Here is a 14,257-nt window from a genome sequence, read left to right as displayed (position 1 = left end):
CTTGCTATTGCTGTATCCTTTTAAAAATATATATATATATATAAATAATTCAATATATTTGAAAGCAAATCTAACGTCCATTCCAGTGTTTTCTTCAGTGTGTGTATGGTGGGCTAAGGTATCGCAGCAAGGGGTCCCAATAGAAACATTAGCTAAATAATAAACAACCATATCATTACATAATTGAATTACAAAATGTATAGAAAGTTTATTATGCATTTACATTTCACCATGTTTTGCTGTCAGTTTATTATTTGTGTAAAGAACATTTGGTCCTGTGGTTAACTCCGAAATAATGATCTATGGTACACCCTGAACTGGTCGCCAGCCAATCGCAGGCGAGTTCCGAATAGGACAACCAAAATACGAGCGCACGCTGGTGACGTCACGCACATGAAGGAGACAAGCGTACGTTGTGACGTCACGCACTTGAAAGAGCTCAAGAATATAAAGACATTGAAGCCATAAAGAGTATTTGAAAGGCGCCTTTGAGCTCAGGCTTAAGAGTTAACACTTGAGTTCGCCACGCGACGAAGGTAAGTGGGAATCGACACGGAACGGTTAGCCCCGCTAGCTTAGCCATAAGCGGCGATACTTCAACCGGCACGCACACTGCGTTTTATTGATTATAGAGGAGCCGCCGAGCGTTACGAGTATGTCGGCCTTTACGGCAGCGAAAACGAGCGAGTTGCTAAAAAGCGTCTCGCCGCCACAGCATCTCGCACTCAGCAACAGCAGCAGCAGCAGCAGCAGGACGGCAGGCGGTGACGCCACAGCAGGGCGGGACAACAAGTCCGCCGCCGTCGTCGCCGCCGTCTCAAGCAGCAGCAGCAGCAGCAGACTTGTTTGCAGCGCTCGACGTGGACGAGGCACCACCGCGAGCTGGACGCCGTCTGCATTTTCAGGCGCACCGACAGTGAGTAGCAACTTGTTGTTGTTCGAGCGAGCGAGGCAGAGGTGCGTTCGTTCGTTCAAGCCGATTCACGCCTTTTGTGTGTCCACCTCCCCTCGTCATCCGCGATCCTTCGCCGTGTGTCCAACTTAAGCGACTCTCTCTTGTCGGCTAGCAGCCTAGCTTTAGCTGGCTTGTTTTCTTTTCCATTTCAACCTCCTCATCCCTCCGCTCGTGTAGGCAGCGCCGTTTGCCTTCAAGTGGACTTAAAAGTCTTTCAATGGGATAATACCAGATCGCATTGCGGAGTGCCTTAAAAGTCACTTAGTCGTCACTTATTATATGCACGCCAGTTCACTTTTGTCTCGTTAACACCCATGCGCAATAGGAGGAGCTTTGCCGCATTTAAGTCATTCACCTGACTGGAGTTCCTCAGATGACAGACGTGTCTTGTTAGGTCTTTTTTGGACAAATGTTCCATGATGCTGGCTCTGTCCCAGTAAATGATTCACTGAGGATGTGCCACTCCCTTTTCTACACGTTTATTTCATATTAGATGCTCCAATGGACATTGCTCCGCGTTGTTTGTAAATGTGACAGAAAGTGAAATGTAGCTTTCTTGTAAACCAGCAGCCCCATGTCAACTTGTTAAGTCATTGACCAGGTGCACCCGTCATCTGGTGAGGCGGCTCGGCTCGCTTTCAGTCTAGTGTGAAGTGAGCGCCACAGTTTTGCCTCCTTATTACTGGCGTCGGGACTCAAAAGGATTAGTCATAAGTGGAAAAAGTGTTTTTTTTTTTGCACTTCCATTTTGGGGAAATAAAACCGTTGGTTTTGCCTTTATTGGTGTTAAGTTTGCCCATGAATGTGTGGTCTTACTACTTGACATAAAGCTCCCCTCGCGTAAAAGCACGTGGGTAGCTGTGGCTTTTAAATGCAGATGGGACGTGACCTTGGTCAAGACAAGCCAGACCGTCAAGCGGCAGCAAGGCGCTGCGACTCGTGTGTTCCGGAACAGGTTGGCCCGCTTTCTGTGCCGTCGGCAATAAAACAGGTGCCTTCGCTTTCTACTACTTTCAGAGCGCAGAGCAGCCGCTCTTCTTTTCACTTTTCTGTACTTGTCATATTTTCTTGACATTCTTGTACCTGCACGAAGCTACAACATCTCCGTCTTCCCAATATAACCCAAGCGAGGCAACGTTTCAAATGAATATTTCCATTCCCACTCATTGCCCAATTTGTAGATGGCCCGGCGATTGATTGCCGGTAAGTCGAGGGTGTACGCTGCCTTTTCGGTTCCTGTCCGGCCCCCGACGGGACAAGCGGTAGGGAAAATGGGCAAACGATGTTTGCGTCCTCTGCTGGGAGGTCGTGAAAAGAGAGACAATAACGCTGTTGTCTATCAAAGGGCACAGAATAAACCAAAGTATTGCACAGGCTGAAACATAGTATTTCAATGATCATCTGTTAGGCGTGTCGGTTTATCTGTCGTCGAAAAGGCGGCCCGATTCCAAAGCTGCCAACCCGTCCTGTAACATTCCTCGGCGCTCGCGTTGCTTCACCGCACCTACATCCTTTCATTGACTGCTAAGTAGTGACCTTCCTTCACAAAGCAAGTTGTTCCAGTCCCAAAAGGTGAGCCGCTCGTTTGAATACGTTGATCTGCTTTCATCGAGCGGCAAACCTCGCCCTGCTCGCGGCCGGAGGTGACGTCACATCTCTTTCTGTTGTGGCGACTTCTTGCTTACCTGTCAGTGATTGTCCACGCACCATGAAAAGGAAGTGATGCCGCATACTGCACGTTTTTAAGCTTGTGAGTCAGTTCGCCTCACATCTGCAGACAGTTGGCACAAGAGTTAAAAAATCTGTCTGTTCTTACAGACTGTTGCGTGTGTGCGTGCGTGTGTGTGTGTGCGAACTTGACCACCAATGGGAAGGGTGCCAGTCTATTTGTGTGCCTCGCAGTTCCTACGTAACCTTGTGGATGAAGCACAGGCAGGGCCCCGCCGGGTGTGTCGGCGCATTTACTCCTCTAAATGAAATCATCTGGGAACGAGTCTTTAAATGGCATCACATGGCTTGAATGATGACTAAGAAGCTAAACACATTTATTGTTTCCAGTTCCAGATCATCACTGTCAGAAAATAGCGGTACAGCTTAAGTACCACACACACTGGCTACTATTGGAATCTTTTGTAGCTTTTGTGTGTCTGGTTAATCTCAGACATGGTTGGTTTCCCAGATGAGCCCAATTTAAGACACATTCCTGAAGGAGGCCGTTCCACGCTTATTACTTCACAGCTTTTATGCATAGTGGGGAGAAACAAGGAGCTTTCTGCTGATGAAAAGCGCTTGAAATAGAAATCATTGTACTGTTGTATAATTAGTGTTGGTAACGCTCTTTTTAAGATTTACAAGTCTAGCAAAAAGGCGCGCAGTACCTTTTGGGCGCGGTGTGGTATCGTGCCAGTGACCTAATCATGGAGAAAACAAAAGCCATGGATCACAAATGCAATTGCCACAAATGATTGTTTGACTTCACCTAGTAAGAATAGCAGAAGCAGCTTAATGTTTTGGTCATTTTGAATCCGTGCTTTCCGTTTAAATGTGTTTCCAGCACCATTTTGGAGCGCTGTCAGTGATATTGATCAGGGTCCGTCTTCAGACCGAAGCCTTTTTGCTTGAACTGGCCCCATATATTCGCGACATATAACCATACATTTCAATGATGATTCCATATTTAGGGTCTCTATATTGAATTTGTATTATTCAAGCCTTTAAGAAATGATTACTTCGGTGTTGTTCAATCAATCAAGAATGTGTTGATTTCATCGTATTCCTGACATTTGTAATGGCCAGCGTCTGCGGGTAGGCGGCGGCCCGACGACACATTGCCACGCTGGCCCAGGGGCGTCGGAGCGCTGTTGTCGTCAGTGAAAGCAAACGCTCCCCCAACCTGAGTCCAGCTGTCCCGAAACGACAACTGCCTTTGGAGTTTAAGGCTGCGGTTTCGTAAGGCGATCCCAAACGCTCCTTTCTTCTCTGGCCCCCCCCCCCCCCCCCCAGCCAGCGTCGCGTCTCACATTTGTCCGCCGCCATCTGCGGCCCCGCTCTGTGCGCTCTGTGTACTTAACCCTTCTGTTTCCACTCGGCCCTCTGTCGAGGGTGCGTGACGCGGGCCGGCAAATGAGGTCATGTGTGTCGGGCGGACCGACCCTATTGTGGCCGCAGACGCATTTCACATCCTTCTGCAAAGGTTATTTATAGAGACACGGTTGTTTTCCTAATCATTCTCGCCCAGATTTAGTAGCGTTTTGCAGGGGGGGGAAGAAAAAAAGTTTATCAAGTGTCTTTTATTACAGTTTACTTTCTTGTTAATGGAAGCAGATCTATCTTGATGATTGTTGGGCTAATCTCCGAGGCCACATGGCTGTTGTTCAGTCATCGTCTTTCATTAAGATCGTTAATGGTATTGTCTTGTGGAAGAGGAAGTTTTGTTATTTAGGCCATTGTTTGGCCAAGCGAAACCGACACCCAGCAAAGCAAACAAACATATTCTACATTGAATTGCTGTCAGCAGCAATCCATATGCTTGAATGATCTTTTCATCATTTCTCATCATTCAAGTCTTGTTTCCAACTCTGCGGTGCTAAGAAACCAGAAATAGCTTAGCCTGGTATTTCTGACAAAGATGTCCTAAAAGTCATCGGTCTGGATTTCAAATCGGGAAACAAGAAGCCTTTTCTGTCTGGAAAATCTGCAATTGTCGCTGCAGTTTCAGCGTCATCTTTGTTTTGTGAAAACGTGCTGTCCACAAGGAATGCCACCGCACCGGTTTGGCCTCGGAGAGGCAGCGCACCCGCCTCTCCTCTCGCAGCGAAGCCCAATCTGCGCAAGGCCCCTGTGCATTCCTTGGCTTGTGCAGTCGGGAAGGAGCTACTAAGAGGAATTCCTTATTTTCTGTGATTTTGGGAGATGGTGGCCGTCTCAGAGGAGTTTGGGAACACGCTGTTAGGGAAAGCAAAATAAAGCGCTTCAGAGAATTTGGCTGACTTGAGTCGTGTTATTGGAGATTTTCCTTTCACACTGTTTATCCGCAGGGCTTCTGTATTCTGACAAAAGGGCCCACAATATTCATTTTTCAGTTTGCTTGCGTCTCTCTGCCAAACTTGGAAGAAAGGTGAAACGGGAGAGTGCTTTTTAAGAGCCTGTCAACAATCTTCGGTGATTTTTGTCTCCTCCCAAAGTTGAGGGTTGTGTTGTATCTTAAGCGGCCTGAAGTTGCAGCTGTAAAAACCTACTTTGTGATGTTGACTGACTCGGGTAATGATTTTATTATTCTCGTATTCTCGTATTTCCTGCAGTCCCGACTTTTGCTGACTGACCATCCTCAGGTCAATCACAGAAACATGTCTGGAAAGATATCAAAAGAGGAACTGGAGGAAATGAGAGAGACTTTTGGGAAGATTGGTGAGTAAATGAATACAAGTACAAAGTCCTGATTGCGCTACATTTTGTGTTGAAAACCGCTCTTGTGTTCCTCTAGATCTGGACCACGATGGCTTCATCAGTGATTATGAACTCACTGACCTCCTTAAAGAGACCGGCCATCCGCAGCCAGGTTACAAGGTGCGAGAGATCATCCACCAACTCGATCGCAACCACGACAACAAGATCAGCTTCGACGAGTACATCGCGGTAAGTCAAGTTGCGCTCAAGAGCGGCTTGTACCACCAAGCTGGACAAGTGCCCTTTGTTCAAGCATATGCCGGAAAACCCCTCACCCTCATGAGTGGCGCTGTAATAACTCGGGGAAATGAAAGAAGGAAGTGAGGTCAGCAAAGTGGTATTTTTTTTTGTTTTGTTTTGTTTTGTTTGTTTTTTTCCCCCCTCCAGTATTTAATTTCAGTGGCGTGGCAGAACCGCAGCAGGAGCTGCAGCTCCACCGCGACATGGCTTGAAGTCAATTTGTAAATTGTTTGGAGCACTGCAACTATTGGATGGCCATGTTTAACAAAGATGTCCTTCCTTGAGAAAGTAAGGGCGAAACCTTTGAAATGGATTCATGGCTTTCGGGAGGGGCGGCATCCGGCACCTGTAGGCCCCTGCTAAGTTGCCGTTATTGTGTTTGAGAGGAGTGCGCTCTTGCAGAAGGCTCTGATACGATAGCGACCCATTGGAAATGCTTGTACCCTCCCGCATGCTGAAACATCATCTTCAGTACAGTGCTTATTATGGCCGAGTTGCTGCGGTTACCCGGGTGTCGGACTCCTTTTTGTAGTTAAGGTTTTCTTCAGAGGGCCGTTATGACTGTGAACCCATATAATAAATATTGAATCATCTCATCATACTAATTACATATACACAAACTAATTGATGGATAATTCGTTTTGAAATCAGAAGTCAAGGCTAATGTTTGGTAACACAAAATGCTGGCAATATCTCAACATTATTATTAATAACATGACAATTTGAGGTTTTTGGTACAGATTGGTGATCCACGGGATTTGCTTTTCCTGTGCGTCTGTGACAAAGCCATAACAGTTTGCAAACACATTAAGGCCAATTCATCGCGCATCTGCAAGACTGCATGCGGTTCCATTGTTACCGCATTTAGGTTTTCACGTCTGTACGCGTTCCATGCATGAATATATTCCTTTACATGTGAAATATAAAGATGGGGATACCTGCGGATCACTTCACACAAGCGCAAGGCGAAGCGGCGTCGTCGTTGGTTGCTGTGGCGCACGCGCGGACGGCGCGCTTCACAGTCGCTCCGCGTGGGATGGCGATATTTACGTCACACGGACCACCGCGCACCCAGTTGACACGCGGAAAGTATTAACTGCCTTTAGTGTGCCCGGGAAACGATCCAATTTCACTCGGTTGGTCTGAAAATGATTTACCACAAAGTGTCACATGACATCCCGGAGATCGGGTCCGTCTTGTTGAATGGGCTTTCTCGGATGCTGCTCACATGAGCTGTTTTGGTGATTCACACTGTAACTTAACATGGGTTGTTTGAATGACTTTGCTGACCCAGTGAGTGTTTGGAAAGGTTAAGTCAGCGGTGGGCTTGTGTCGCTCTCTATAGAGTCTGTTGCCTGATGAAGCTAATGACATTTTGTGCTGACAGTTTATTTTCTGACATGTGTCATGAAGTCACAGTTTGCAATAAAAATAACCACCCTCCACAGAAAATACACAGTGCAGAATCTGCAACATAGGCTTCTTTGGGCTTTTATTCCGCCAGAACAAAATGTGTATTGTTCATAAACTTGTTCGTATGGTGCCTCGTAACGTTGTCATGCCAATGATTAGACATTCCAGCTCTGCTGCTGCATCTGCAGACTGACCTTGGTCGCTCTGACTTGATAAAGAAAACAAAGATTACAATTATACAACGGCTCGGTTTTATAGTAAGTATGGGTAGACAAATTGCATGGAAAGCGATTGAAAGTAATTGTGTTCTAGCAGCTCTTTGATTCAATCAGTGGACTGATTTACTTCCAGGCTAAGGAAGTAGAGTCCAAACTTATTTCATTGTTCCTGTTAGACCAAAACAGAAAAGCAGGCCCAACAAACGGCCGTTAAGAGCAATAAGCTGGGCTCTTCATTGTTCGGAAGGTATACGTGTCAAATGTCCCATATTTTTGATTTTGAACTTCCTGACTAGTCAATTCTACTCTCTTTGTTCCTGTGTCAGATTGTGAACGAGCTGAAGGGCAGCGAAATAGCCAAAACCTTCCGCAAAGCCATCAACAGAAAAGAAGGCATCCTCGCCATCGGAGGCACGTCGGAGCTTTCAAGCGAAGGGACACAACACTCCTTCTCTGGTCAGAAGGACACTTTTTTCATCTTCCTAGTTAATGGTTTCCTCTCTGCATGTCATTACTGTTGTGGACGTTAATGTTTGCCATCATCTGTCGGAGGAAAATGAAACCTAATCTTGTTGTAGCACAGTAAATACCGCTGGGGATTTGCTTGCAATTGACGCCTCTTACTTGTCGTCTGCACGCCGACAGAGGAGGAGCGATTCGCTTTCGCGAAGTGGATCAACAGTGCTCTGGAAAGAGACCCCGACTGCCAGCATGTCCTGCCCATGGATCCCACCACAGACTCTCTGTTCACATCTGTGGCCGACGGCATTTTACTCTGGTGAGACTTCCTCTTTTCACTTCATGGCAATAATGAAACCGTGTGGCTACATCGTAAATGTCAATTCACATTGTTTATGAATTCCATCATTAATTCTCACGCGAGTATTGTCTCAGCAAGCCTGGTTATAACCTTTTGACAGCTGCCAAACACTTGACGAGTTAATAATCACAAGCTAACGACCAGCCAAGAAACCTCATTGAAGCACATTACGATGCATATCACATTTCTCTTTCTCATCCGTACTGACGACTGAAAACAGTGATTTCATGTTTCAATATTTTCTATGACGTACAGCAAAATGATCAACCAGTCGGTGCCAGACACCATTGACGAGAGGACAATAAACAAGAAGAAGCTCACACCCTTCACCGTGCAGGTCCGTTAAATTCTTCCTTCTTCCCTACTGGCCCGTCAAACTCACGGGCCACATCGTAGCCGCGGCTCCCTCAGAAGGCCGTGATGACTGTGAAACCATTCCAATGGATTCTCGCCTCACGTATTGTGATGTATACGCCACAAATTGATGTTGTTGACGAGCACCTTTTGCCCACAGTCAGCTGGGTTGCAGGGTCATTTGTATAGAAAATGGATCGTTTTGAAAGCAGGAGTCGAAAGAAAATCGTTTGTTACTCTGGTTCAGTTGATTTAAAGCAACAAAAAAAGGAGATTGGTAGCGAAAGAAATACTTGCCATACCTGAAGGATGTTAATAGAAGTTAAGGCAATTGGCAATTTTCTGTACAGATTTGAGAAAGAAACATGAAAGTGTAGTTATAGACACTTGTGTCTCAAGTCTTATCGTTGACCCTTACAGGAGAATCTTAACTTGGCGCTGAACTCCGCCTCGGCCATTGGCTGCCACGTGGTCAACATTGGCGCTTTGGACTTGAAGGCGGGGAAGCCCCACCTGGTGCTGGGCCTGCTGTGGCAGATCATCAAGATCGGTTTGTTCGCTGACATCGAGCTCAGCAGAAACGAAGGTAACGGTGGTCACCGACGGGTCTGTCCGAGTCTCTTCCGCTTTTGCTGACCCGACCGTCGGCACCGTTTGACAGCTTTGGCAGCGCTGCTGAGAGAAGGCGAGACCCTGGAGGACTTGATGAAGTTGTCTCCCGAAGAACTGCTTCTACGCTGGGCTAACTTTCATTTGGAGAACGCCGGCTGGCAGAAGATCAACAACTTCAGCTCCGACATCAAGGTAGTAGGCGTGAGCGCGAAAGGTCACTTGCACAGATGTCTCTCTGTCGGCACACCGGGTCAAACAATGTTTGCGCACACAAACCTGCAATATCCGCCCCACGGCTCCTCAAATAGGACTCAATTGCTTGTGAAACCTTCTGGTGGTCTTTGGCAGACGGCCAAGTGAATATGTAAGCAAAACGGCATCGCCAAGTGTCATCACGGTCCTCGGTGCCTGCGCTGTACATTAAGCAGGCTGTCCTCTGACTCTCAAAGGCTTTAGGAAAATGAGTAGAACGATACTTTAGTTGGTGTGCATTGCAGAGAGCACCGCTGATTTCATGTTTCACACATTGCTGTCTTTATTTACTTTTTAAATCTGAATCAGTATCAAATCCATTTTCGCTAGCGTTGGGGGTCGCCGGTGAGCTGGAGCCCGTCCCAGCTGAGTTTGGGCAAGCAGCGGGGTTGCGCCCTGAACTGGTCGCAAGCGCACATAAACAAACAACCGTTCACATTCTCATTCAGACCTGCGGACAGTTTAGAGTCTTCGTGTTTTTGAAATGGAGGAGGGAGCCAAGCACTCTTATTACTCGCTTTCCCATTGGACAGCAACAAAATTCAAGTTGAGTGTGGTTTTTAAGAATTTTGTTGTATGTGCCGTTGAAGCATGTTGGAAGTGCAAATGCGTCCAATTGACCTGTTAATTAGTGGTGAGCGTGTCTGCCCCACGGTCCGAAGATCTGGGTTCAAATCAGCTTTGGAACATCTGTGTGGAGTTGGCTTGTTCTCCACATGCTGACGTTTTTGGTTTTGGTTTTGTTTTGCGGGCACTTCCACGTTCCAAAAACATGTTTCTTGGTCAACTGACTACAAATCAGGACGGCGTCCAAGTCAATTTCATCGTGGGCAGACTGGAGAAATGTTTGAAATGCATCACGACCTTATGATATTATTATGTATGTACAACAGAAATACATATATTGAACAACAATTGAAGTTGAAAATAGTGACAACCAATTTTAATACTATTGTTCAATTTGTGTTAAGAAGGTGATTCGGTGGGAATAAAAATGCTTGTAAAGGAATATTACAGTTTGGGTGTAGATTTACTGCCAAAACCATTTAGCAAGAAACATGAACTTTATTTTGGGGCCACATAAGACCATGCGCAGGACTCGTTCAGTTCCGCGGGCCTTGAGTTTGACTGGCGACGACAGCAAGGGTGTACAACGTGTAGCGAAACAACAATCGTGTTGTTTCTGTGTGATTCTCCAGGACTCCCGGGCCTATTTCCACCTCCTCAACCAGATCGCTCCAAAGGGGACCGAGGAAGGCCAGCCGGCCATCGACGTCAACATGTCGGGCTTCAGCGTAAGTGCAGCTGAGCGTCTTCGTCGCGCGTCGCCGCTGACGAGGACGCGTGTTCGCTTTTCAGGAGCGAGACGACATGAAGCGGGCAGAAGCGATGCTGCAGCAGGCCGACCGGCTCGGCTGTCGGCAGTTCGTCACCCCGGCTGACGTCGTCAGCGGGAATCCCAAACTTAATCTGGCCTTCGTGGCCAATCTGTTCAACAAATATCCTGCTCTGACCAAACCTGAGAACCAGGACATTGACTGGCACCTGCTGGAAGGTGAGCTGGAAGACGTTGAGAGAGCGAAATGTCAAGTGAACGCCGATGCCGTAACGTGCGAATGGGATTGCATTAGAAACACCGAGCCGCTTACGTTGGCTTTACTCAGGCACAAATTGTGTACACTTTGTGTACAATTCAGACTCTCAGCAAACCTCTTTAATCCCACGATCCTTTGCTGTCAGGCGAAACGCGAGAGGAGCGGACGTTCCGAAACTGGATGAATTCCCTGGGCGTGAACCCCACCGTCAACCATCTCTATGTGTAAGTACCGCAGTGGGGACACGCATTTCCACATGCAGTTTCATTGCTCCAAATGAATGTACAATGCCGTCTTCCAGAGACCTGCAAGATGCCATCATCATCCTGCAGCTCTACGAGAAGATTAAAGTAGAGGTGGACTGGAACAACAAAGTCAACAAGCCGCCATACCCCAAGCTGGGAACCAACATGAAGAAGGTAAATGCTGATTCCTTTTAAAACGTCCTTATCCATGGCTTAGAAATACCCTCACGAAAATGTCATCACGTACCCAGTTGGAGAACTGTAACTACGCTGTGGACCTGGGCAAAAGCGCCAAGTTCTCCCTGGTCGGCATCGGCGGGCAGGACTTGAACGACGGCAACGCTACGCTGACCCTGGCGGTGGTGTGGCAGCTCATGAGAAGGTGAACAATCCACTGCCCATTTTTGCTTAGCAAGGACTGAAAAAAATGACGCACAGCACGTTTGTGCGGACAAACCGGGCGCACGTTCCCATGAGCTCAGCCGCGTCGCGTGTCACAAAGAGCGATTGTTGACTTTGTCACTTGTTCCTGCTGCTCTGAGCTCAACAACATATATACCCTCTCTCGCTTACTGTTGAAATCTTAAAAAGAACATTTTACGACACAGTGAGGCCGCGTTTCTCGCGGGCGGGGGTGCTCCCGACCCGCCGGCAATAAAGGCTAAAAAAAAAAAATCAAACATGCCACACACAGTTTAAACGCATTTAAAATGTATTAAAACGCTTTTTATTCCTGAGCGCATGTTCTCGCTGTCAAAAATGGGAGCCTATTGTATAACATCACTTTGAGGAAATACTATTGCTCACAGAGTCAAAGTGTGCTAGCGTCAACAGTTGAAGTTTAAAACTGGCACAAACAAAAAGAGAATTCAACACCAAAATGTTCAAACAAACCATATAATTCCATCTTGCCAACGTCAGCAAACGATGCGGAATGCCATAACGGGCTAACAGAAATGAGCATACAGTAGGTGTGACATTAATGACAAACCTTCAAGCGAGTGCTACTTTGCTACAAACAGGACGCAGAGGGCTACATTCTCCAACAATGAGTACAATGGTTGAGATGACTGAGGTGCACAGCGCACAGTCGTGGACACACGGGACATTCGCTTGATAGGTTGTGTTGCGTTGCAGGTACACGCTTAACGTTCTGGAGGAACTGGGTGACGGACAGAAGGTCAATGATGACGTCATTGTCAGATGGGTCAACAAAACATTAGCAGAAGCTGGAAAGAACACCAAGATTTCAAGCTTTAAGGTATAGAAGTTTAAGACTTTTTGTGTGTGTGAGAAGATGGAATAATAGATGTAATAATCACCAAACTGATTTTCCGTGTGGTGATCAGGACAAGGAGATCAGCAACAGTTTGGCAGTACTAGAGCTGATCGACGCCATCCAGCCTGACAGCATCAACTACGACCTGGTTAAAACAGGCCACCTCTCTGAAGACGACAAGCTGGAGAATGCCAAGTATGGTTTTTCCTTCTTCTTCTTCTTCTTCTGTCTGCACAGTGAAACTTGGTCTATCGCAGGGCACGTTTTTCCAGAGACTACATACATATAATTTTTTTTCTTGTCTCTCCCAAACGCTTTAAAGGGGAAGAATGTGTTGTTTGTGCCACCACTAGTTCTCATTAGAAAAGCGGTCGTGGAATAAGAATTAAACGCATGAATTCATCCATTTTCATCCATCTCAGGGAGCCACCATATTCAGTAACAGCGCCCTCTGCTGCCAATGGAAATTAAGGTCATAACTAAGTGTGAGCGTTCATTTTGGTCGACAGCGGAGGGTCATATTACCAAACATGGCGCCGCCTGGGATGGATGAAAATGGACAAATTTGCTTTATTATTCCGCGAAGACCATGTTTAGGCTAGTGGTGGCCCATACAACAAATTCCTGCAAAGAAAATGTCAACAATTATAATTTCATCTGAAAATAATAACGTCCATCGGTGGGCTCGTGGAAATGAAAATATTTTACAATAATTCTAAACCTTCAAACAACTGCTAGTTAACCTGCACGGAGCAGCAACGCATACAACAATACTTGGTGTTGGGTTTACAGTATTAGAGCTCGGCCTCTTGGGCTTGCTGTTAATTATGCTACATATCTTCCAGTAGACCTCAGTGCAGCGATCGTCAATTCGGATGTGCCCATGTACTTACTGTCAAAAAATATAGCAACGGTGTAAACGGTGAACCGCGATATATCTGGTGTGGCAGTACCAAAGCAATTTTCCAGCTCTTGTCTCTTGTTTCTTTAGATATGCCATTTCCATGGCGAGGAAAATCGGAGCACGCGTCTACGCCCTCCCCGAGGATCTTGTGGAGGTCAAGCCCAAAATGGTGATGACTGTCTTTGCGTGCCTGATGGGACGAGGGATGAAGCGAGTCTAAAGAGACATGACTGCCTGTGATCATTGTGACACTTGTTGCGCTTTTCGGAACAGCCCCTCCCCCGTCCTCTCCCGCATCCCGCGTGGATGAATGTTTTCTTTAAGAAGATTGAAAAGTCATCACATTGAAAGTATCTCTGCCTCTTTGAAAGACGGGAGGTGCCTATTGAAGAATGACGCGCTGTTATTTCAAATGCCACCCTCGTAAATTTCAGATGAACTTTTATTTCTGCGACAACTTGGCAGTCTTGATCAATGTCTTAAGAATCTCGGTTTTCTATGTGACGCACACTTCAGAAAGAAACGCCAACATTCATGCACGCCTCATCCCTCAGTATACAGAAGCCATAAGGTCAAACTATAGTGACGACCTCTCTGTATGTATTTTTGTATTTTTTGTGGGACCATTATGTGAGCTGAGGTGATAACGCTGGTCAGAGCTGGGCTTCTGCTGCTGTTGTTGTTGTTGTTGTTGTTCTATTTTGTTGTGTCCGACGAGGAGCAGGTCGTCACTGTGCCTTCTTGTCTTCACGACGACCCTTTACTGGAACTTTTGAGCTTTCGCCGCCTTTCGCGTTCAACCGTTAGCAAATCTAATGCAATGACGACGGCCATGTGGTCATGTCTACTCCAAAGTGCTTCACGTGTAACAATAAATTTGAAATATGAAAACAGGGGGCTTGTATTTTTATTTTTTTTCTTTAC

At 46.5% G+C, this 14,257-nt stretch overlaps 1 protein-coding gene across 3 annotated transcripts; it reads left to right on the top strand.

Annotated features, from left to right (window-relative positions):
* Positions 1-407: 407 nt before the first annotated feature.
* Positions 408-14,227, top strand: pls3 (plastin 3 (T isoform)). Of its 3 annotated transcripts, none has more exons than XM_061752760.1 (17): positions 408-536; positions 716-916; positions 5,257-5,362; positions 5,439-5,590; positions 7,599-7,728; positions 7,918-8,050; positions 8,348-8,429; positions 8,867-9,032; positions 9,108-9,250; positions 10,510-10,605; positions 10,670-10,865; positions 11,051-11,129; positions 11,207-11,324; positions 11,402-11,532; positions 12,288-12,411; positions 12,500-12,624; positions 13,421-14,227. In XM_061752760.1, the coding sequence occupies exons 3-17, from the start codon at positions 5,302-5,304 to the stop codon at positions 13,551-13,553; spliced, it is 1,869 nt and encodes a 622-aa protein (XP_061608744.1). In that variant the 5' UTR covers positions 408-536; positions 716-916; positions 5,257-5,301; the 3' UTR covers positions 13,554-14,227. The 3 variants fall into 3 exon arrangements, with proteins under 3 accessions (XP_061608744.1, XP_061608745.1, XP_061608743.1); XM_061752761.1 differs by having other exon boundaries at positions 423-536; positions 730-916; XM_061752759.1 differs by having other exon boundaries at positions 473-916.
* Positions 14,228-14,257: the final 30 nt, after the last annotated feature.

Source organism: Phyllopteryx taeniolatus, chromosome 17 (assembly GCF_024500385.1).
Source record: "Phyllopteryx taeniolatus isolate TA_2022b chromosome 17, UOR_Ptae_1.2, whole genome shotgun sequence".
NCBI lineage: Eukaryota > Metazoa > Chordata > Actinopteri > Syngnathiformes > Syngnathidae > Phyllopteryx > Phyllopteryx taeniolatus.
Note: the sequence above shows the minus strand (reverse complement) of the source record. Positions and strands in the feature narration are given on the sequence as shown.